We start from the raw sequence: 25,183 nt of genomic DNA, 5'->3' as shown, positions 1-25,183 counted from the left end.
TTGCTGATTTAATCTCTCTTGTCTATCAGAGGCCTGCCTTGATCACTGCCCCCTCTCTTTCCCTGGTTCTGTACTTCCTTATAAAATTTTAAATATCTTTCAATCAATGCTACCACTTTGTGTCGATGGTTGAGGGAGGAAGTGAATGTTTAAGGCGGTAGATAGAGTACTGATCAAGTGGGCTGCTTTGTCCTGGACAGTGTCAAACTTCTTAAGTATTAATTGGGACTGCAAATGGGGAGTATTCCATCTGACATGTGCCTTATAGATGGTGGATTGACTTTGGGAGTCAGGAGGTGAGTTACTTGCCTCAAAGTTCCTAGCCCTGACCTGACCTGCCTCCTTTAGCCACATTATTTATTATGCTGGTCCAGTTAAGTTTCTGGTCAATAGTGACCCTCCAAAATGTTGATGGTAGGGTGGGGGGTGGGTGTTGTTCAGCAAAGGTGATACTGTTGAATGTCAAGGGGAGGTAGATAGTCTCCCTTGTTGGAAATGGTCATTGCCTGACAATTGCTGCATGCAGGCACGAACTGCTTCAGTATCTGATGAGTGCAAACGGCACTGAACACTTCATTAGTGAACATCCCCACTTCTGACTTCATGATAGAGGGAAGGTCATTGATGAAGCAGCTGAAGGTGGTTGAGCTACCTGGTTATGTTTGATTAATGCACAAACGTGTTATATTCTGCCTTTGCAGCTCAGGCATGCTGGGTATATGACATCTCTTTAAAAAGTTATCTGATGCAAAGATGCAGCTCTAATAAAATGACATCCAATCCGTTGTGGAGGCCATAATATCACACCTTGGAGATCAGAGTGATAATGTTAGGTTTCCGTTGAATGTGGAAGGCGCAGAATTACTACAGATGCTTTGGAGATGGCTTAGAGCAGAACTCAGCAAATAATTGAAATGTGTGCTACAATATTCTGTTTATTCTAGGGCTTTTTTTTAACTCTGCTTTCTAAAAATCCATATTGAATTCTCTGCATATGAAAGACAAGTTTTTTTTTTAAAGAATAACCCCGTGCTTAAAGTTGTGGCAATTATGCTTTAGTGTCCAAAATTGGAGTCTACATCAGAGCTGAAAATAGAACTATTTTATAATTTAATGACAGAATAATAATAAATAAATCTCAAAACTTCCTTGAGAATGCTAATATTGGTAACAGTGCCTTGTATTCATCTTGTTTTGCATAAGAATATTAACTGTGATTTAAAAATGCACAACAGAATTTTGAAACATTTAAGTCATCCTAAGAGACTGTCAAAGATCAGAAAAATCTCAGATACTCAGTTTACTTTCTTAATTTAATAATTTGAATGCAAATAGTTACACCCCTGTGAATTAGATCAGTGCTGCAGGGAAATGATATCTTGATCAACAGATAAATATCTTTACAGATTAATTTAGCATGGATGAGTTTTTAAAAATGTTGTAAATAGATTAACACACTGTTGGATTAATCCGTTTATTTAAGATTTGCTTCGTGTTTTTATTTGGCGGTAGATCAAGCAAACCATGTTAAAATGCACACCTTAACAGGGTGAACTATTATTCCGTTCATAGTTATCTTGACCCATCTGTTTGCATTTGTTCATTAGTTCAGTACTTAATGCAATACAGCGTATAAAGACTGTGCTGGCATTCACATGACTAATACTCTGAAACATAGCAAGGCTTCGAACTGCTCCAGTCTACGCACAGTCGGTTCCCAGCTGACAGACAGAATGTGGGGTGGGCTTTGTCACCAGACTTCTTCTGGATTTTGCATGCCCAGATATATTTGCAACCACTCCGTACTCAGGAACCTGCTGTTATTTTTAGGGTTCTGGCAACTAAAGCATATCGAAACTGGGTAGTGGCGAGCTGAAAGTGGGGAAATATGAAGTCTTTGTTGAATGCCTTAAAGATAGAAGGTAAGCAGGCTGTGCAAAGAAAGAATATTCTGGCAAACGTAAGAAGGGATCTGGAATTGTGATAATGTAATGTTCACATTTTAAATGAAGATCTAAATGGATATTTCAAAAAAACTTTTTACCATTCCGATTTTACGAAATGTTTGATCAATATTCAATTTGATCTTTTCATTTCCGTGAGTTAATTGAGCATGCCATACTTCTCTCTTCATGCAACTCCGCACATTACTAGATATGACACCCGAGTGCTTGCAACTGATTGATAAAAAGGGGAAAGAGACTCCTTGCCCGATTACTTATTGTGACTGATAGTCGCAGTTACACTGCCTCGCACTATCCTGAGAGATTAAATGATACTGTAACTGCAACAATTAGCTGGGGGAAATGTGGTTTATTATTCATGTACCTGCTGAGAAACAACAGTTTCTAATCAGTGAAACAGGATTGTTAAATGCTTCAATGCAGGTGTGTAATGTTTTTGGCAAGACAGCACCCAATTAATTCATTCATTATAATTTCATTGGAAGAGAATAGTTAAATTTAGCCTTTGTAATCTGTATCTGACATTAATGTTCAAACAAGAATGTTTAACAAGGCTATTCAAATATAAAACCCCACAGTGTGGGACATTCTAAATGCAATACTGAATTTAACAAAGAAATTACTATAGTCCCAGAAATCTTCAGAGGAATATAGCCTCATTGTTATTGTTGTAGAACATATGAAGGTAATGAATAGGAGCATTTAAGGAGCTTTCTTTCCTCAGGGATTGTCGGTTTATGTGCAAATCTAGGTTTAGATGTGACCATCATGATATGTAAAAAAATATATACAAGAGATGCTTGATCAATAATGCAGAGTGTTGATCTGGAGAGCTGATCACTGGCAGAAGTCTTCTGGTACTGGTGTGTGACTGTGACAGTGAGCATGTGGATTAATGTATGTTAAAGAAAACGAGACACCCACATACCTGATGCCCACGCATTACATAGCTGGAAAGACATATGACTTTCAGCAGAACGGAAGTCAGTTTGAGGTGTGGAAAAAGTCCTTTAACAACAATCATGAAAATTAAGAACCTTCGTTCTGCTGAACCTTGCTGTCACCAGAGCAAATAGAAAGCTGTGGAAGAAGGCAAAAAATAATTGTGGATTAAGAGTGAAATGTACCACAGGTCTATCTGATGCTGCACTCATTTTTGTATGGAATACATCCCAACTCCCAATCCAAATATTTTACCTGAAAGCACAGCAACGAACGATATTGGCATTTTTAGGACCTGCTCACTGCTGATCCAAAGGCGTGCCAAACGAAATCTTCACTAGTTCACACTGAAGTGAATCGAGAAATGGCCCATCGTCTGGAAGACTACTGAAGAAGCACAGCTGATTGGCCGTGGCTATAGAATTTTACTCGCTTTTGAGATGTGCTGACATACCAGACGACCGTTCTGAACGACACAGCCGCCATTTCACTGAGTTTATCGCAACAGGTGGGGCTTTTTTCAGTGTAGCACCGGCTATTTTAGAGAAAGAAAGCTTTGCAATTATAGAGTGCTTTACACAATCACCGGATGTCTCCAGGTGCTTTACAGCCAATGAAGTACTTTTTCAGTCACTGTTGTGATGTAGGAAAAATGGCAGCTAATTTGCAACAGCAAATTCCCAGAAACAGCAATGTGATAACGACAAGATAATATGTTTCTTGTGATGTTGACTGAGGAAATATAATGGCTGGGACATCAGGGATACTTCCCCTGCTCTTCTTCAGAATAGTGCCAGGGGATCCTATATATCCACCCGAGCAGGCAGATGGGGCCTCAGTTTAACAGTTCATCTTGAAAGATGGTGGGCAGAATTGTCCCAGATTTGCATTAAGTGCGATAGCGGGTGGGAAAAAGAACGTTCTACCCACCGGCTGCATCTTTTCACACCATATTGTCCCGAACCTGCCTCATTAATTATGCAGCACAGGAAACACACTGTCTCACTGGCGGGCGGCCTCTGAATTGTCCATCAGGCCATTACCTCCCCGCTTCTTCACTCCGGGTGCCGTATCTAAACTGCAGCCGTGCACCCAGCTCTCAATGTTTGCAGCCCAGGACTGCTCCAGTGAAGACATGGCCCTGAAAACCAAGAAGAGTTCAGTGACCCATCACTGGAATACCTTTCGGAGGCCCACCGTGATGTACTCCCCTTTCGCTCTGGCTGCGGGAGGCTCCAACAATCTCACTACTCCCAGATTGAGACCATCCCGTCAACTACTTATGCTGCTTCCTACTCTCCTATAAGCTCACCAGGTCAAACTTCCATCTTTCCATAATTTCTCTCCAATCGCCCAGCATGCCCTCTCCAAGGTAATTTAGTCTGAGGCCCACTTCCTGCTCTCTTGACCTTATTTCTACTAAACTGCAGACCACCCAACTTCCCCTCCAGGTTCCCATGTCAGCTCATATCATTAATCCCTCTCTGTTCAGTTGCTATCCTACTCTCCTTTTAAATCTGCTGTCACCACCCTTTCTCTTCAATAACAAGCACTTGACCTCGCCATCCTTGCAAATTCCCATCCCATCTCTGACCTCCCCCTGCAAAGTCCTTGAATGTTCCATCACCTCCCAAATCCATGCTCATGGAATTCGATGTTTGAATCTATCCTACCCGGCATCTGCCTCTGCCACAATACCAAAACATCTCTTCTCAAAGTCACATATGGCATCCTGTGTCACTGTGGTGAAGGTAAACCATCCGTCCAGATCCTTTTCAGCCTGTCTGCAGCCTTTGATGATTTTAATCGCTCCACCCTTGGCGGCTGTACCTTCAGATGCCTCGGCCCTGAGCTCTGGAAATCGCTCCCTAAACCTCTCCGCCTCTCTCTCCTTTACGACACTTCTTAAAATCGACCTCTCTAACCAAGCTTTTGGCTATCTGCCCTAATATTGCTTCCTGTGTCTCAGTGTCTAATTTTGCTTTATGGAGCTTGTGAGAAGCACTTTGGGATGTTTTGTTATGTTAAATATGTGATATAAATGAGTTATTGTTGGTAAGTTTGATTTCTTCATTTTTAGTTTGATAAAACTTGGAGATCAGACGAATTCCAACAGAGATAATGGAATGAATCATAAGCCTACCCCAGTATTCCTATTAACCCTAGTTGTTTTAAAAAAAAACTGTAGATGATTCTCATTAGAGATTGATCCAATTGTGGTCTGGATTTCTACAGCCTTTAGAGATTCAGCCAGAAGGCAGGGAAAGGATGTCATTGTAACAGGATTCCACTGTGCATCCTACAAAAAAAACCCCATTGCTTAAGGAGTGTTAGTTTTATTTTTCAATTGCAATATATGCTACTCTCCCTTAGTCTTCAAAGAGAGATGTCTTATACTTGGGTATAGTTCCATAAGTGCCAATTTCCCTCTACCCTTCATGTGTCAATCTAAAACAGCAACAACCTACATTTATATAGCTCCTCTTTAGCATAATGAAACGTCTGAAGGCGCTTCACAGGAGAGCTTTTTTCAAGCAAAATCTGGCACCAATCTATTATTGGCATCTGTCCATCTCGGAAAATGATAGACTGCACCCAGGGTGTATGTCACTTCTGTGTTGGACATTCTGTTGTGGCTGTAGACACCAATTCATGAGTGGCAGTCCCACAGCTGGCACAGATGAATAGCATTGCCCCGTGGTGGACTGATTTTTTTTCTTCTGTTGGGCTCTCTTTTCTGCCATCTGGTCATTTCTTTTGCCCTCAGCTTTTTCCACGCCCTTCTTAACTGCATGTCTCCAGGCACTTAAGTCAGTGGCAAGGATTTCCATGCATCGACTCTGATCCCAGTCAACTTTAAGTCTCACTTGCAGACATCCTAGGCCTGTTGGTCTCGTACTGATAGCAAGCTTGCCATAGAGCCTGTCATTGGAGATGCAGCCTTAATCCATTTGGCTCGCATGATGCAGCCAACAGAGTCACCACTGACTCAAGAGAGCAAACATGCTGGGGATCCCTGCATGCTGATGTACTTCTATATTCAGCACCCTGTCTTGCCAGGAGATGCCCAAATTCATCTGAGGCAGCAGAAGTGGAAGCTGTTCAGCCAATTTTCTTGGCTTACATTTATTTTCCATGCCTCGCTACTGTAAAGGATGGTGCTGAGAACGCAAACCCAGTACACACAAAGCTTTGTGTTTTCAGTTAGTTTGCTGTTGGTCCACACTTGAACTCTCAACTTTGACATGACAGCTGTAGCCTTGGCAATCCTGGTGCTGAGTTAGGTATCAAGGTGCAGGTTGCTGGTAATTGTTGATCCAAGGTACGTGAAGCTGTTGATGACTTCCAGGGTGAGTGTTGATGGAAGGTGGAGTCTCTACATGCTGGCCCATAACTTTGGTCTTCCTGATGCTGATTTTTAGTTCAAACTCTTTGGAGATCTGGGAGAACAAACTGTTGCAAGTGGGCATCAGTATGGGACGCCATGCCGTGTCATCAGCAAACAGCAACTCACAAACTAGGACATTACGCACTTTGGTTTTGGCGTGCAGACTTGCCAGGTTGAATAGCTTGCTGTCGACTCTGGCATGCAGGTAGACACCCCTATTTACATAAGGAGATATTAGGGCAGGTGGCCAAATGCTTAATTATCCAAAGGGATGGGTTTTAAGGACTGTCTTAAAGGAGGAGGAGAGAGGTAGAGAGGCAGAGAACCAAATGAGTGTTGTCAGATAATTCTCTAATGGGGTGGGAGTTTGGGTGGGGTTGGGTATTCTTCTGGATTCATTTTGTCCTTAAACTTGTAACCTCGACTGGGTAACAACTGACATTTGAAAAGTCCAGCTAACATTTGTTTTTAACCTCTTCCTGGATCAGCAATGATACCTCCAATTGTAATACTCCTACTGCTGTACTGATTAGATAACTCAGCATGGACCAGGAATACAACCCAAACCCTCCTTTATCGCCTAGTACCACAGTGAGCAGTGTAGTGTTGCTCTAAGCCATTGGGATGGCTCTATTACAAGAAGTTAAAACCAACATCATAAACACACAATCCTAGTCAGAAATGGCATTCAATAGATAATCCTAGTACTTGTTTCGCTTTGTGACTTCTGTTTTAGTTCAGTCTGATTTAACTTTTCTGGGGGGTACGGGGATCTATTCATTTTTTTCCTGTTACTTTTTGATATAAAGAGACTCTAAGATCAGCCAAGAAATTTTGAACAATCCCATTTGTATTGGCCGTTTGGAGCAACAATTAACAGTGCAGTAATAAGTGGTGCTTTGATCTGTGCACTTTTGTGTCAATAAATGAACTCAAAGTTTGAACGTATACCTTTGTAAGCCATTCTATGTAAATCTAGAATTGAATTGTCATTGTCTGCCTGCACTGAGTCGAATATGTGGCCTTAAGGAGACAATCTTTGAGTGACCCAATATTTCAAGTATTTGAATTTGAGACTCGCAGCTGGTGGCTTGAAATGCAGATTGCAATCCTTCCTTCCAAAAGATTCCCTTGCATCAGATAATTGAAGATTTTTCCAGTCTCAGCCAGCCAAGAATCTAGAATGACATCTAATGTTGAGCTGTTGTAATGGGAGGAGCAAGTGGGAGAAGCTGATCTTGGCCAACTTATTACATTAGAACCTATACCCACCTGCCTAGAACCTATACCCACCTGCCTGTTATAGAACCATAGAACACTACAGCACAGAAAACAGGCCATTCGGCTCTTCTAGTCTGTGCCAAAATATTCTTCCGCCAGTCCCATTGACCTGCACCGAGTCCATAACCCTCCTGACCTCTCCCATCCATGTATCTATCCAATTTAATATTTTTTATGGTGAAACAAATGTTGCAGATTTGACCAGGTGTCCTGACCAATTGATGGCCAGAGACCTGTGCGGTGAGGAGGTTAAGAAAAACGTCTAGGGAAAGAAAATTTCTGAAACGCTCAGCAGGTCAGGCACTCTGGACATAGATGCTCATGTGCTCCAAATATATCACCTTTCCTTCATCATTGTTGGGTTGAAATCCTGAAATTCCCTATCTAATGGGAGCACAGTCGCCACATGGACTGCAGTGGTCCATGAAAGGGGCTCACCACCAGCTTCTCAAGGGCAACTAGAGATGGGACAGCTTAGCTAGCGATGCCCATATCCCGAGAATGCGTTCATAAAGAATTTATGGAAAGAACAAAGAAGGTAAAATTTTGGCTGTGGTCTTCTTGTCAAAATAGGCCTTCACCCAAAACACCCAAAACATAACCCACCTGTCCTCTCCACAGATGCTGACCATCCAGCTGATTTTTCTACTTCTGTTTCAGATTTCCAGTATTTGTAAATAGTTTTTTTCCTTTTGTCCACAGAAGAGGCAGACTGCTTACCAAATGGTCAAGATGACATGTCACTGTGCCACTCACTTTTTGATAGTTCCGCATCATGGTAGCAATGGAGAAAGGATACTGAATGTTTAAACGCTTCTGTACCAAGGGCTGTACTCTTTTTTTATCTGTTCATGGAATGTGGGTGTCGCCGGCAAGGCCAGTATTTGTTGCCCATCCATAATTGTTGCCAAAAACGTGGTGGTGAGCTGCCGCCTTGAACTACTGCAGTCCATCCAGTGCAGATACACTGACAGTTAGGCAGGGAGTCCCAGGATTTTGACCCAGCAACAGTAAAGTAATGGTGATGTAGTTCCAAGCCAGGATTGTGTGTGACATGCAGGAGAACTTGCAGGTGGTGGTGTTCCCATGCATCTGCTGCCCCTAGGTGATAGAGGTTGCAAGTTTGGAAGGTGCTGTCAAAGGAGCCTTGGTGAGTTCCTGCAGTGGAACTTGTAGATAGTGTATATACTCCTGCCACTGTTAATCGATAGTGGAGCAAGTGAATGTTAATGGAAGGGGTGCCAATCAAGCGGGCTGCTTTGTCCTGGATGATGTCAAGCTTCTTGAGTGTTGTTGGAGCTGCACTCTTCCAGACAAGTGGAGAATATTCCATCACACTCCTGACTTGTGTTTGGAAGATGGTGGCCAGGCTTTGGGGAGTTAGGAGGTCAGTTACTCACCAAAGATTTCCCAGACTCTGACCTGCACTTGCGGCCACAGTATTTATATGGCTAGTTCAGTTCAGCTTCTGGTCAATGGTAACCCCCTCCCAGGATGTTGATGGTTACAGTATTAGAAGAGAAAAATGTCATGTGAAATCTTAATCTTGTCTTAATTTTCTTTTTCCTGTACAGTGCCATTTCGAGAGGCACCGACTTACTCAAATCGGAGGAGGGGACCTCAGAACACTCTTTCTGCACCACGGGTCCTACTCCGTTCAAACAGCGACAATAACCTGAACATTAACGATATCCCAGACTGGACGGGGAACAAGTCTGCCACTTCACATCGAAGCCTTTCGCCACAACTACTGCAACAGATGCCGAACAATCCCAATGGCACTATAAAAAGTGGGAGCGGTACCCATGGCTCTCGAAGCCGTTCACCATCCCTGAATAGGATCGGAGAGGAGGTTCAGAGGCCACAGCACAGGCAGATCAGGTACGGAAACTTCGCTGCACGAAAAGGTACTGTCGGTCTTAATTGTTAACTGATCTCATGGACCTTGGACGCGAGAAGCAAAGAAATAAAGCAGTGGGGATTTATTTAACAGTGCGTTGTTAAGATCTGGAATGTACTGCTTGAAAGGGTGGTGGAAACAGATTCAATAGTAAGTTAAAGGAATTTGATAAATACTTGAAGGGGAAAAATTGCAGGGCAGAGCCAGGCAGCTGAACTAATTGGATAGTTCTTCCACAGAAGCAGGAATGATGGGCTGAATAGTCTCCTCCTGGGAAGGTTCTATGATTTGTGATTTCACCACCCCGCCACCTCCAAATTTTCCTCTGCGCTTACCCCCGTATACTTGAAGTTGCTCTTCTCCACATTATCTGAGGAAGCAAAAAAAAATTACATTACACCGGTCCTCAATTTAGAAGGTCTCTGTCAAAAGTTCCTCTCAACCCCTCAAAAGATGATCAGACACGGAAGCTCGAAACATGTTTTTTATTTAGCAGATAACTTGTCTTCGCTTTCCCCCTTCCATATCTATTAGTTTCCCAAAAATGCATTTAACATTTTCTTGAAGGACTCACTACCATCTTGTTTTGATGTTCCACTTGATGTCCGAGAACACTATAACTTACAAACACCAAATATGCCCTGTGCTTTACTCATTTAAACACATGTCCATTATTTCTACCCAGTCCCCTTGCTTCAAGCAATCTATTGCTGGCCTATTAATGCCCTTAATAAGAATCAGATTCCCTTTAAGCTTATGGCTCGCTACCAAGTTCAAACACGAGATAGCTCAGTGCAACTTAACTCAGTGCATTTACGGTGGCAATCAACCTCATTGTTCTCCTCTTTACCTTCACTGGAGACCCAGTATGCTCCTTGAGGAGTGGGGAGCAAAATTGTACATACATATCAAAAGAGGACTCATCAAAGTCCAGTCACTACGGAATTGTCCTGGCATTGCTACCTTCACTTGCATTGGCAAGAAGCTGTTTGATATGGCACTGGACCTTCATGGAAGTGATCAACTATCCTTCCAAGATTCTCTCCCTTCCTGGCACCTTTAACCTATAGCTAAATAGCCTCTGGCTTACAAATTGATTTGTGTTGGTTTGATAGGAATAATCCCTTTGCCACAATGGGCTTCATGTACCTGACACCAGTGAGCAGCATTTTAGGGATCCTGGAAGAGGGCAAGTGATCAGGAGAAGATGGCGGGTGGTGGGGCTTTGGGGGTGGTTGGTGGAGAGGGAAAGTGGCAGTGATTGGCGGGGGGGGGGGAGGGGGCAGTGATTGGGGGAGTGGGGGAGGGGGCAGTGATGGGGAGGTGGAGGGGCAGAGATCAGGAGACGGAGGGGGAAAAGGCAGAGACTGGATGGGGGACAGATGGTGATTGGGTGAGGAAGAGGGCGGTGATCTGGACAGTGGGGAGACAGTGATCGCAAAAGGAAGGGGGAAACGCTCAGGGGAGGGTGGTCTTGTAATCTGGAGGGGGCAGTGATTGGCAGTGGAGGGGACAGAGTGGGGGAGGGGCCAATGATCAAGGGAGGGAGGGACCAGTGATCAGAAGGGACAGGACATTGATTGAGAGCGACTGTGATTAGGAGAGGCTGGGGGTTATTGGGTGAGGAAGGGTAAGTGAGTAGGACAGGGCAGCGATCAAGAGTAAATCTTTCTATCAGAATCTAAAAACAGATTAGCGAAAGTAATCGTGGGTCCCTAACAGGAGAAATAAACAAATGGTAGCGACATTAAACAAAATACTTTGAAATACTTTGTATCTGTCTTCACAGTAAAGGATGCAAAAACATTTCTGGAAATAATGGGGAACCAAAAGTCTAGTGGAAATTTGGAATTTATTAGTAGTAGTAAAATAGTACTGGAGTAATTAATAAAAAAAACTTGCATTTTTATAGTACTTTTCATGATTTCTGGACATCTCAAAGCAAAATGAAATGCTTTTTGAAATGTCCGAAGTGCAGCAGGTAATATGCGCTCAGCAAACTCCTACAAATAACATAGTGATAATGACCAGATAATCTGTTTTTAGTGATGTTGATTGAGGGATAAACATTGGCCAGGACACCAGTGATAACCGCAACCCCTTCAACTCTTCTTCAAAATAGCGTCATGGGATCTTTTAGATCCATCCGAACAGGCAGATAGGGACTTGGTTTAATCTCACATCCAAAATACAGCACCTCCAACAGTGCAGTGCTCCCTCAGTACCGCACTGAAGTGTCAGCCTTGATTTCTGTGCTCAAGCCCTAGAGTGATACCTGAATTGTGAACCTTACTGACTGAGCCATGACTGACACACAGATTTGATGGAATATCAGTTAACAAGTCCCTTGAACCTGATCGCCTGTGCTCTAGAGTTTTAAAAGAAATAGTAGCTGCACTGGTTTTGATCTTCCAGAACTTCCTAGATTCTAGAACAGTCTCTATGGATTGGAAGTTGGCAAATGTAACCCAGATGTTTAAGAAATGAGGGAGAGAGAAAAAACAGAGAAATATAGGCCAGTTAGCCTGACATCAGTAAAGAGGGAAATGCTACAATCTATTATTAGGGATGTTGTAACTGGGACACTTCTAAATTGTTTGGATTTGTGAAAGGAAATTTGTGTTTGGAAAATCTGTTAACAGTTTGAAGTTATAAAAAGCAGGATAGATAAGGGGAAACCAGTGAAGAAGTGTATTTGGTTTTTCAAAAAGCATTCAGTAACACAAACTTAGAGTTGATGGGTTTGAGTTAATATATCAGCATGGGTTGAGGATTGGTCAGTGGAGACCAGAAATAAATGGTTTGTCTTAGGTTGGCAGGCTCTAACTAGCAGTGTACCACCAGATCAGTAGTTGGGCATCAGTCATTCACAATCCATACCAGTGACTTAGATGAGGGGGCGGAGTATACTGTATCTCTGATGATACAATGCAAAGTGGGAAAATATGCTGTGAGGAGGACGCAAGAGGCTGCAAAGAGATAAAGACCCATTAAGCAAGTGGGGGAAAAAGGCATGGCAGGCGGAACATAATATGGGGATGTGTGAAGTTATCCACTTTGGGAGGAGAGATCGAAAAGCAGACTATTTTTAAATGGTGAGAAACTGGGAAATGTTGGTAGTAGTGGGCCCTGGGTTGTCTTGTACAGCAAGCATTTAGGAAGGTAAATAGTTAGCTTTTGTTTCAAAGAGATTGAAATATAAGAGTAAAGTTGTCTTATTGCAATTGTATAGGGCCTTGGTGAGGATAATGAGATCGCATTGAAACATAGGGCTGGATTTTATGCCGCACTCCCCACCAGCATGTTTGTAGGAGGTGGGGAGCTCATAAAATGTAACATGTGGCTTTGCCACCACCTTCCATCCTGCCCTTGATATCCCTCGCATTATATAGAGGGGTGGGTGCAGTGGAGGTGTCGATTGGCCAGCCTGCCCTTGGACTTATTGAAGCTCTTAAGTGGCCAATTAATGGTCACTCAAGTGCCTGTCCCATCCCCGCAGCTATTTTACCCACCACAGTGGGAGGTCCACATCATTAAGGAAGCCCAGCAAGTTTTTTTAGGTGAGGTGGTGTCAGGCGGTGGGCAGCCTCCTTTGAGAGTCCTCTGTGCCCATCGGAGGCACAACCCCACTTTAACCCTCTCAACCCTCCCCAGCCTCTCAAACCCGGCCCCGTACCCCTTCACCTCCCCCTCGCTGGGGTCTGCCAGCCAGGGCCAGCTAATAACCTGGACTTAAGTGAGGTCCAGCCTCCATGCTCTCCCCTTCCTCGGACACTGCCTGTAGTCCCAGCTCTCAAACCTGCCGCTGCTGGATCTACAGAGCTGCCGGCCAATTGGATTGGCCAGCATGTCTCTAAGACCTTAATCAATTAACACCCTGCCAAGCATAAAATGGCCGGGGGGCAGCCGACTTTTTGGTGGGTGGGCTCCCAACCGACTTTTTCACCAGACGGGGGCAGGGAATACGGAATCCTGTAAAAGCCAGCCCATAATGCTTTTAAGGGGCTTGACAGAGTAATTGCTGGGAAGATGTTTTCCCTGGCAGGGAGGTCTATAACGATGATTCACAATCTCAGACTAAGAGATCAGCCAATTAGGACTAAGATAATAAGAAATCTCTTCACTCAAAGGGTCTAGGATCTTTGGAATTCTGTACCCTCCAGGCATATGGATGCTCTGTCACTTAGTATATTCAAGACAGAAGTCATTAGATTTTTGTATACCAGGGGAATTAAGGCATGTGTGGGTAGTGTGGGAAGGTAAAATTGAGGTGGAAGATCAGTCGTGATTGAAGGATGGAGCGAGATTGAAACATTCCTGCTCCTATTTCTTGCGTTCTTATAAGAGAGGGGAGGGCTGGGGACCTGGCCGGGGCAGTGATTGAGATGGGGGAATGATCAGCAAGGGAACCTACTGGGCCCAGCACAAACTGATCAGCACTTCAGTGGGGCCAGTAGGAGCTCCCCCTGCATCCCCCAACTCCATGTTCAGAATCCTACACAGCAATCCTGTCAACGCAATCATGAAAATGGACCTCCCCTAATTAATTTTCTAATGGCTTCACCGACACAAGCCAGAAGTAAATATTTAACTTGACATTCATTTTCATTCTATCTCCTTGTTCTTTGTCACAATGGCTATCATTTCCCAAACTTCTCATCAGTGCCATGGGGCAGAATTTTTCGCTGAGTGGGTGTGCGCTGCCTGACCTACTCGAGCGTAAAATAATGCGCGATGATGTCGGGTGAGTGTCCTGGTGTCATCGCGCACTTGCACAATATTTCAGTAGGCGGGTACACTAGGGAGTCGGCAGCGCACCCGCCGACATTTAAAAGGCCTATTAAGGCCATAAACAAAGTAATTAAATGAAAATTTTCACTGCCTGTCCAACCTTACGGCTGGCGGACAGACAAAAAGGCCGAGCGGCCTTTGCACTTTTTAGGGAATATCATCCTGCGGCAGGTGAGGTTTCCGACACCAGTTAAAAATAAAATATAAATTTTAACATTTCATTAAGAACATGACAGAGTCACATGAGGGGACCTGTTTTTTAACAATTTAAAATTGTCTATTTTTAATTGTGAACCCCTTTATCTTCCTGAGGCAGCTCTGTGCCTCAGGGAGCTTTTCCAGCAAAGCTGCGAGCTCGCCCTCTACCCCCCCTCACCCCACACAGGCAGCGCTGCCACGCACGTTTTACGCTGGGTGGGCCTTAATTGGCCAGCCTGCGTGAAACCGCGGTCAGGCCCCAATCGCAGTTGGCTTCCTGACCACTCCTGCCCACCACCCCCCCACCGAGCCTGCCCGGCGAGGTAAAAATTCTGGGCATGACCTTAATGCCGACCATAGTGGCGGGTGAGCACTTACTGCACTTGTCTGAAACCCCTGTCTCTGCTTTTTAGCCTGGTTAAAACAGCAGAACGAGGAATATCAAATTAACGTGGTTATGTCAAGCACTCGTCCACAAAGAACATGACTAACCCGGTTAACCAGCATGTCGTGAACCAGAACACTGAGCAATCTCCTTTCCACCCGATTTGAGCAAGTTGGGTTTGTCTTGGGGACTGATCTTTTAGTCATTTTGGAGCTTTGTACAGGTAACCTTAAAGCCACTGCTTAAACGAGATGACTAGGAGTGTGCCAAAATAAGACTTCAGAGCTCACCCTGGGAGGCCACGTGGTCATGAGTGAAGAGCACATGACAGGCAAATGCACAGGCTGTCCGCACCCATCTCAGCACCAAGGCAAGTGACCCAAGGCTTTTGAGATCCAAGGTGATAATGAAAAAACGTGGTCCAACATGAAAGTGGATGGAAAGCTGTGGTCTGCTTGAGGTCTCTGCACTCCTCCAATCCCGGCCTCTTGTGCATCCCTTTTTTAAGGGATGTGTGTCTGATTGATTGAGTTTTCAGCTGTTTACGCCCGAAGCTCTGGAATTTTTTTCCCTGAACCTCTCCTCGACCTTCTCTCTCCTTTAGGACACTTATTAAAACCTTCCTGGGCACCTATCCTAACATCTCCTTCCGTGTCTCGATGTCAAATTTTGTTTAGTAATGCTATTTTGAAGTGCCGAAGGATGTTTTCACTAAGGCACTATAAATAAAAGTTATTGTTTGTCAAAAGAGAACCAAAATGCATCAGATTGTAATTTCCTACATTACAACAGTGACTATGCTTCAAAAGTACGTAATTGTAAAACACTTAGGGGTGTCCTAAGGTTGTGAGAAGTGCTATATAAAAGCAAGTCGTTTCTCTTTTGTACACAGCCATCATTTTCTGTCTAAATTATACATATTAATAGCTTTGAAAAGCCTTTATCTCTGACTGCTGAGAATAGAATGGTATTGTTTGTGTGTTTAATGACTGTATAATTCTAGATCAAGCATTGTGCCAATTAATGGCAGAGGTTTGTTGCTGGAACTGAGAAGTAAGTTGGATCAGATCATTGGTGCCACCTTATCCTTGAGTTAGATTTTGGCACAGCTAAACCATCACCTATGATGACTTTGTCACCTTTGACAACACCAGCCTGCTTCAGTAAGCCCAAGGCTCCACCCAACTTTTCCTTACCAACCTACTGACACTCCTAGTGACACTGGTGGGTGTGGGCAGGACTGCCAGGGTGGAAGGGAAGGATAATTCTTCTCAATTGGACAGAAGGCATGCAGTCTATTTGAGAAATAGGTGCCAGTTATTCCACCTTGGGATGTTTTACCACATTAAAGCTGCTGTGTAAATTTGTTGATTGTTATGCTGCTATAACTCACATATCAGGGATCTCTTCAGTTTGAAAGTGTGTTGTCATTAACTGCCTATGGAGGGAAATATAAAATCAGTGACGTTTCTAAAACAAATAGTAATAATTGGCTTTATTCACTTTCTAATCTGGTGCATTATTGAAAATAATTATACAGGAGGACCGGTAGTCAGGGGTGGTGGTGGTGTTACATTGGTCTACCATCTTCCTTGGTGTGCCATGCAAGAGCTGTGCATATTGCTGTGCATAACAGGGATGCTGCCCTCTTCATTGTGGGGGGAGTAAGGTCGGGAGATGCCTGCTGTGGATGGCTGGTTGGCGATGCTCCCTGACAATGATGCGCTCTCAGGAAATAACTGCGTAACTTGTCAACATTCCTCTTTCTGTTATTGTAATTCTTTCAAGTAAATAGATCAGCTCCTGAGTTAAAGGAGGAATGGTGGTCACTGACTGCATCTCTGTGTACCCTTCACTGATACTGGTACATCCTACTTAAACTTAACTCATGTTATTTGACAACGAGCACTAGATTTGCACTTTCTTCTCGGCTGCTTCATTAAAGTTACTGAATAACTCAACATTTTTTTAATGCAAAAAGAATGATGGATCTATTAGGAGTGAATGTGATCAGCCCAAATCACAAAAGAGTAATTTGAAGGCTTATATTTGTAATGCCAAATAACCAGGATGTCTGGAAGCAAATTAGCATCATCCAAAACAATTTGGATAAAGCTCATTACTTTTAAAATTGAATTTGTTTCAGCTCTGCAGCTGACTGCTGCTTCTGTGAGAGTGCAGCATCACAAGGGAGACGCAGATCAACAGTTTCCTGCTTTAATCTGAGCTGAGGGGGGAGGTGAACTGAGTTGGGAAGGGGAACTGTGCTTGGATAAGATGAAGGGGGTGGGGGGGCAGGCACTGAACTTGGTGCGGGCCAGTGAGCTATGAGCGAGGGACACTAAGCCGATGGGGGAGCACTGAGCCATGTAGGGGTGGTGGGTTCACTGAACTGGGGAGCGCTGCAAACAATGAGCTGGTTCAGCTGCTTCTTCCTAAGGAAAGGATTGAAAGTTAAAGAATGAGTCATTCTGGGCTGGCTCTGCACATTTCCTGACGACCACTGCCAGAGGTTGATGAAACATGTATTTTCACTAAGCTGAAGAAAAGCACACGGCCCCAAAAGACCTGAAAATAAGAATATGCCATTAAGGAGTAAAAATTAGTTTGCCTCACCTGGAATCTGATTATTCAAACAACTAGTTGTAATTTAATTTATTTAAATTCATTCACGGGGTGTGAGCTTCGCTGGCTGGGCCAGCATTTGTTGCCCCTCCCTAATTGCCCAGGAGAAGGGGGTGGTGAGCTGCCTTCTTGAACTGCTGCAGTCCAGGTGGTGTAGGCACACCCACAGTGCTGTTAGGGAGGGAGTTCCAGGATTTTGACCCAGCGACAGTGAAGGAATGGTGATATATTTCCAAGTCAAGATGATGAATGACTTGGAGGGGAACTTCCGGGTGGTGGTGTTCCCACGTATCTACTACTCTTGTCCTTCTAGATGGTAGTGGTCATGAGTTTGGAAGGCGCTGTCTCAGGAGCCTTGGTGAATTCCTGCAGTGCATTTTGTAGATGGTCCACACTGCTGCTACTGTGCATTGGAGGTGGAGGGAGTGAATATTTGTGGATGGGGTGCCAATCAAATGGGCTGCTTTTTCCTGGACAGTGTTAAGCCTCTTGAGTGTTATTGGAGCTGCACTCATCCAGGCAATTGGGGAGTATTCCATCACACTCCTGACTTCTGCCTTGTAGGTGGTGGGCAGGCTTTGGGGAGTCAGGAGGTGAGTTACTCGTCGCATGATTCCTAGCATCTGACCTACTCTTATAGCCGCAGTATTTAAATGGCTCGTACAGCTCAGCTTCCACTCAATGGTAACCCCCAAGATGTTGATAGTAGGGGATTCAGTGATGGTAATACCATCGAACATCAAGGGGTGATGGTTGGATTCTCTCTTGTCGTAGATGGCCATTGACTGACACTTGTGTGGCATGAATGTTACTTGCCGCTTGTCAGCCCAAGCCTAGATATTGTCCAGGTTTTGCTGCATTTGAACATGGACTGCTTCATTATCTGAGGAGTTGTAAATGCTGCCAAACATTGTGCAATCATCAGTGAACTCCCCCATTTCTGACCTTATGATGGAAGGAAGGTCATTGATGAAGCAGCTGAAGATGGTTGGTCCAAGGACACTACCCTGTGGAACTCCTGCAGTGCTGTCTTGGAGCTGAAATGACTGACCTCCAACAACCACACCCATCTTCCTTTGTGTTAGGAATGGCTCCAACCAGCAGAGAGCTTTTCCCCTAATTCCCACTGACTCCAGTTTTGCTAGGTCTCCTTGATGCCACATTCTGTCAAATGCGGCTTTGATGTCAAGGGCAGTCACTCTCACCTCATCTTGGGAGTTCAGCTCTTTTGTCCGTGTTTGAACAAAGGTTGTAATGAGGTCAGGAGCTGAGTGGCCCTGGCAGAACCCAAACTGGGCATCAGTGAGCAGATCATTACTAAGCAAGTGCCACTTAATAGCACTGTTGATGACCCCTTCCATTACTTCTATTCCATGGGGAGTAGACTGATGGGGCGGTAATTGGCCAGGTTGGATTTGTCCTGCTTTTTGTGTACAGGACATACCTGGGCAATTTTGTACATTTTATGGTTTCGTTGCTGGTGATGCTTCACTGCTGAACCAAAATTGCAGCTTGCTTTTAACTTCTCTATTATCTTACTTCTGCACACGTCTTGTTTTATGAACCTCGCTTCTCACTGTTCATCTCATTGTAGTGTTGAATCCCTGTACGTCACAATCATATAAAATTGACAGGAAAAGACCAGCTGGCCCACCAAAACTGCCCAACACACCATAATGATTGGAATAGCATGGCTGGGCACCTTTTTCTGTCTCCCCCACCATCTCACAATTACTGAGTCTGAGCATGTGCAATGCGCCTAATTTCCCTGGATATACCAGGATTATTCAGTCACCTCTGCTGCTAGAATATCATTCTTTAGATTCCTGAAGTTTTGGTCAGCTGTTTACCACAATTATTTGTTGGAGAGCTAGAGGTCAAATTTCAAACACTTTGTTGGGTGAGCAAGACTTGGTATGAGTTAGGTCAGGGAAAGCAGAGTTTTGAACGACCTTAAGTTTGCGGATGGTAAAAAGTGGGAGGCCTTCAGGAGTATGTTGGGATAATCAAGCCCAGAAGTAACTGACGCATGGGTGAGGGCTCCAGCAGCGGATAAACTGAGGCAAGGTCAGTTGTGTGGTGAAAACAAATTACTGTGGATGCTAAAAATCTGAAATAAAAACGAAAGTGCTGGAAAAGCTCAGCGGATCTGTGGAGAGAGAAACAGAATTAACCTTTCGAGTCTGTGTGACTCTTCTTCAGAGACAATTGGATGATGCTTATGGAGGTGAAATTGGCAATCTTTGTGATCGTTCAGATATATGGTAGAAAGCTGATCTCAGAGTCAAATGTGACACCAAGGTTGTGAACAATCTGTTCAGCCCCAGACAGTTGCGAAGGAGAGGGATGGAATTGGAAGCTAGGGAATGAAGAATGTGGTGGGGACCAAAGACAAGCCTTTGACAATGTTGACCACAAAATTCTGCTCCAACACCACTGCACCATTGTCGGTTGGGTAGGATGGCACTTGCCTAGTTTCATTCCTATCTATCCAGTCATAGCTAGAGAACCACCTGCAATGTCGTCTCATCCAGTTCCCGCACCGTTAACTCTGGTATCTCTCAGGGATCTCCTCCTATTTCTCATTTGCATGCTGCCCCTTGGTGAAATCATGGCATCAGTTTCCATATCTTTGCTGATGATATCCAACTTTACCTCCCTTCCACCCCTCTTGACCCTTTCTGTCTCCTCTTCTTCCCCAGGAAGCATCCTCGATTATTTGAGGGATGACCGAACCACAGATATGCTGTGATTTTATGACAGGGCCAGCAGGGGGCAGGCCCCAGGTCTACCTCAACTGAAACGGATTGAATCCCATGTTGACGGCATTAACCTGAACCACGTGCTAGCTGTCTAGCTAACTGTGCTAATTGCACATCCCCGCCCCCCCCAACCCTCGCCCCGCCCACCCCCCGCCCACCCCCCCACACACCCGCTCTGTTAATAAATAGAAATTCCCTTCAGCTAAATTTTGGAAAGACAAGAAGCCATTGCCACTGACTAAGCAGATCGCTGTCATAGGCATACGCATAAAAGGCTGAATGGACGCCTTCTATTGTTGCAACGTTATATGATTTGGGCAGATAGTTGATAATCCTGGGGAAATGGTAGTGTAGTAGTACTGTCACCGGACTAGTAATGCAGAGGCCCAAGTTAACCCTCTGGGGGAATGGATTCAAAATTCATCAAGGCAGCTGGTGGAGTGTAAATTCAAATAATAAAGTCTGAAATTGAAAGCTAGTCTCAGCACAAGTGACCACGAAACCATTGTTGATTGCCAGAAAACTGATCTGGTTCACTAATGCCCTTTAGGGAAGGAAGTCTGCCATCCTTACCTGGTCTGGCCTACATGTGACTCCAGATCCACAGCAATCTGGTTGACTCTTAACTGCCCTCTGAAATGGCTGAGCAAGCCACTCCATTCAAGTGCAGTTAGGGCAACAAATGCTTGCCTTGCAGAAAGAATAAAGAAAAATAGTTCAGAAGCATGACTTGTCTCTGTTTCAAAAGAGTGAAAGTAATGGTTGATTACAGGTGGCTGAGAAAGATTGTTGAGGATTACAACCGCAAATTGAGCTGGATGGTGTTCCGAAACTGAGATTAGAGAAAATCTCAAGTGATGTGGTCTCAATATAGTTCTGGCACATTTCTGTAAATGCTTGTGAAGTTTATAGCAATGATGAAGATATCTCAACTGGTAAAGATTCCACCATAAAGGCGTGGACCAGGTCTCCAGTAAGACTGCAAACAGTACCAGTGTTGCATGCAATGGGTGTAAGTGATGGAGTCAATAGAGGAAAGTAGGACTGTCAATATGCAAAGGATTTCCTAATTTCTTTACATGTTATGCAATTAAATGACACATCAGTAAATCTATTTAGCTGTTGCACAACTTGAGAAATCCCCATTGAGAAATAAACTAGATTAGGGAAAATTGTATTTTTTAGGATGCAAATGGTCTTATTTTAGGTCTCCCCACTAATGTACCGCCCTATAAATTCTGATGATACCCCAATGCATGTGTAAACGCAGGTGCTGAAAACAGCAATTTGACTAGGATCAAGCATCAATCAAGTGGGACCTAACATGGCAAGGATTTCTAGTATCCTTGCACAGCTAAATGGATTGTGTGTGTTCCCCTAAATGGATTTGAGATCAAGATTCCACTTGATTGAAATTAATCCAGGAATCCCTTACAAACCTATACTCTCCGTTTACATTGACCAAAAAGGACGGAGGATAGATAAGAAACAAAGACATTGCTGTAATGCAGTGTCACTGTACAGATTAATGGGACAAGGCAAACAAGACAAAACAAAGTACGACAATATCCCTGGTGGAAAATAAGTGTCGATCCCTTTTGACAACCAGTTAGTTACATAAAATTACATAGAATGAACAGCCAAATACAGGCCTTTTGGACCAACTGGTCTGCGCCGGTATTTATGCTCCATATGAGCCTCTGCCTAGCCGCCTTCATCTATCCAGATCACTAAATCCTTCTGCTCCTTTCTCCCTGGTGTTTGTCTCGCTTATCTTTAAATGCACCTATGCCAATTGTCTCGACTACTCCTTATGGTAGCAAGTCCCATATTTTCACCATTCTCTCTGGGTAAAGAAGTTTCTCCTCAATTCCCGATTGAATTCATTAGTGACTGTTCTATATTTATGGCCCCCCAGTCCTGTCCTCCCTCATGTCTTCTCCACCTCTATTGAATACCTACGTAATTTTACAGGCCTCTATTAGGCCAGCTGCCAGCCTTCTGTTTTTAAAGAAAATAGCCACAGTCTGATCAGTCTTTCCTGATTGGTGTAACCTCTCAGTCTTAAATCCTTTTTGCACTTTTGCCAGTGCCCCTATATCCTTTCAATAATTTGGACACCAGCATTGTGCACAGTATTCATAGGTTATATAAGGTTCCTTTAAGATGCTGTAGGAGTTCCTTAGGCTACAATTCTGCGATTGAAATCTACTGAAGACATTCAAGATGGACCTGGATTAAGTCCCGGGAAACAGGTACTGATAGACCATTTGAAAGTGGAGAGATCAAACTTTGTATTTTGCCACAGGATGATGCATACTAGGCAGAACCTGTCAGAGAGGCAGAAAGATTGCTGATCAAACTTAAACGGATAGATAGCACAGTCCAAGTTGAAGGAGGGGTTGGGAACAAGGCCAGTAGGTGCTTATGAGAATCTTTTCACATGATAACCCCATGATATCAGATAGGCGGTGGTTCCTGAAAATAGATTTTGCCCTCACTGGAAATCAGGCATCATTTTACTGCATAAAAGCAGTTCAAAGCAGAAAGATTAAAGATTTTCAGAAGAAGCAATGTCCTGATGAGGACCGACATGATTGAAAGTCAGGGATTGAGGACGTTGAAAAATACATGTGATTAACCCTGCGCAAAGAAAACAGGCCCCTTCTGCAAACGTATATTGTGTCATATGAGAAACTTAACAGCTATTAGAGTGGAATGCAATTATACTGATCATTGTTGTCATGATCAGTCACTTAGAACAATCAAATACTGTTTTCCAAATCCACAGCCTATCTGATGCTTTGTTAAATTAGTTATAGTGATCTGTGCTGTTTGGTTGTAGTGATTATTTTAGTGGCAGACCACATTATTCAAAGGCAGAGCTTCCTGTGGATATCTCAAAACAGAACCATCTGAAGTATAATTGCTGTTGTTTTAGAGTTAAAAGCAACAGTAATTTTGTCCATGACAAGGTCCCACGGGCAATAAATCAAATAAATGACTAGATAATCTGTTTGAATAATGTCTGTGCAATTCCATTAATATTGGACATGATGATCACCTGTCGTGGTATCTCTTTATATGGCTCAGTGTCAAAATTAGTCTGATTACACTCCTGTGAAGCACCTTTGGACATTTTACTAAATTAAAGTTGTTATATAAATGCAAGTTGTTGTTGTGAGTTGGCTGGGTACCAGGAGCCAGTGATTGCATATCCACTAGAATATTTGCACAAAACTGGGAGAACTCCCTTGCTGTTTTTCAAGTCGTTCCGTGAGGTCATTTTCACTTATTCAAACTGGCTTCGCATCTCATCTGAAATACAGTGCCTCTGATGGTGCAGCACTCCGTTAGTCCTGCATTAGCCAGAGACTTTTTGCCGCCTTGTCAGTGAAAATTTCTAGTAATCAGGCATCTGATCCAGTGTGGTATTCTTTGCAGGGTGTCTGTGAGCAGGGCAAGCAGCAGGTATGCTCTTCAAACATCAGATTGAAGAATCCTCATTGAGGCAGTTTGCATAGTAGAAAGTTAAAAAAGGAAGTAAAAATTACATTTAACTCATTGCACAGCAAGCAAACTAAAGACTGGACATACATAGGGGATTAAGGGAAAGGCATTAAAGAAAAAAATAGAAAACTTAAAAAAAAAAGAAATATGCCTTTTTAAAAGATCTGCAATGTTAATTATCTTCTAAGGGAATAAGACTGCACACTTATAAAAATTCATTTCAGGATAGAGAGGCTGTTCAATATTAATTATCACCTATTACACTGTTAAAAATTCAGTTACAATTCAGCCCAAACTTTCCCATCTCAAACTTGCTATGAGACAATTGGGTAATTACCCTAAATTCATGTGATTACAGTTACCTCTCTGCAAATTCTAGTGATGAAGTGTGAATCAATGCAGCTGATGGAGGAGCAGCATAACACTGACAGCAACTTCCAGATTTCCATGTTTGACTGCACATGTTCAGATGCTAGTAGTTGCTGTCAGTTTTATCCCATTTTAATAATGGAGGATGCTGATAGCCTTACGCTTGCTAGTACAGCAAATCCTAGACTAAAGTTCGTAAAGGCTTCTGATTCAGAAGCAAGGGGGCTGCAACGGAGCCAAGCTGACAGACAATTGAATTAGTCGGAACATCCTTAATTTGCAACATCCAGTGTGTGAATAGGTAATTTGTAACTAGACTGTAAGTGATTAAATATAAATAAAAGAGTGATCCTTAGGGTGACTCAGTAATTGCTCTGCTGCTCTGCATTTGCCACTACTTTTTGAAAATACTCCATTTAGAATGTCACTGTCGGGTCATGAACAATGAACAAAATTTAAAAACACACATTTTTACACCAGCAGCATTCTAAGCACCACATCAGAGGCTGTAGGAAGAGATAGGCACAGAACCATCAGGTGTGAGTCAAATTAGAGGATGCTTTACTTGATCAGCCCACATGCCACTGGACTCAGCATCTACCTTTCTACTCATGGGCATTGTGGCTACAGGATGAACTCACCAAAGGCAATAACATCTCCCTCTGCTGTAACCTCTGCTGCCAGAAAGGACAGGAGTAACAATGTTTAGGGCCTCAAGTTCCAGCGCCAATCACATAACATCTTGACTTGGATGTAGATTTGTTGTCACTGGCTCACTATCCTAGGACTCTCCAGCTAACAAAAACATGAGAGTACATCAACACAAGCACTGCAGTGATTCACCACCACTCAGGGCATCTGGCAATGGGCATCAAAAGTGTCCTTATCAGCAATGTCTACATCCAAAAAACAAGTTTATAAAATGTCTGTGCAATTCCATTAATATTGGATGTGAGGACCACCTGTCATGGTGTCTCTTTATGTGGCTCAGAGTCAAAATTAGTCTGATTACACTCCTGTGAAGCACCTTTGGACATTTTACTAAATTAAAGTTGTTATATAAATGCA

General features: G+C 43.4%; 1 protein-coding gene across 1 annotated transcript in view; it reads left to right on the top strand.

The window, feature by feature from the left end:
* Window positions 1-25,183, top strand: part of shank2b (SH3 and multiple ankyrin repeat domains 2b) — an 834,833-nt gene that overhangs the window by 260,298 nt on the left and 549,352 nt on the right. The window contains exon 11 of the mRNA XM_041197641.1: window positions 9,150-9,456. Within this exon, the coding sequence (XP_041053575.1) occupies window positions 9,150-9,456 (307 nt within the window). The remainder of the gene's footprint in view (window positions 1-9,149; window positions 9,457-25,183) is intronic.

Source organism: Carcharodon carcharias, chromosome 10, assembly GCF_017639515.1.
Source record: "Carcharodon carcharias isolate sCarCar2 chromosome 10, sCarCar2.pri, whole genome shotgun sequence".
Classification (NCBI taxonomy): domain Eukaryota; kingdom Metazoa; phylum Chordata; class Chondrichthyes; order Lamniformes; family Lamnidae; genus Carcharodon; species Carcharodon carcharias.
Note: the sequence above shows the minus strand (reverse complement) of the source record. Positions and strands in the feature narration are given on the sequence as shown.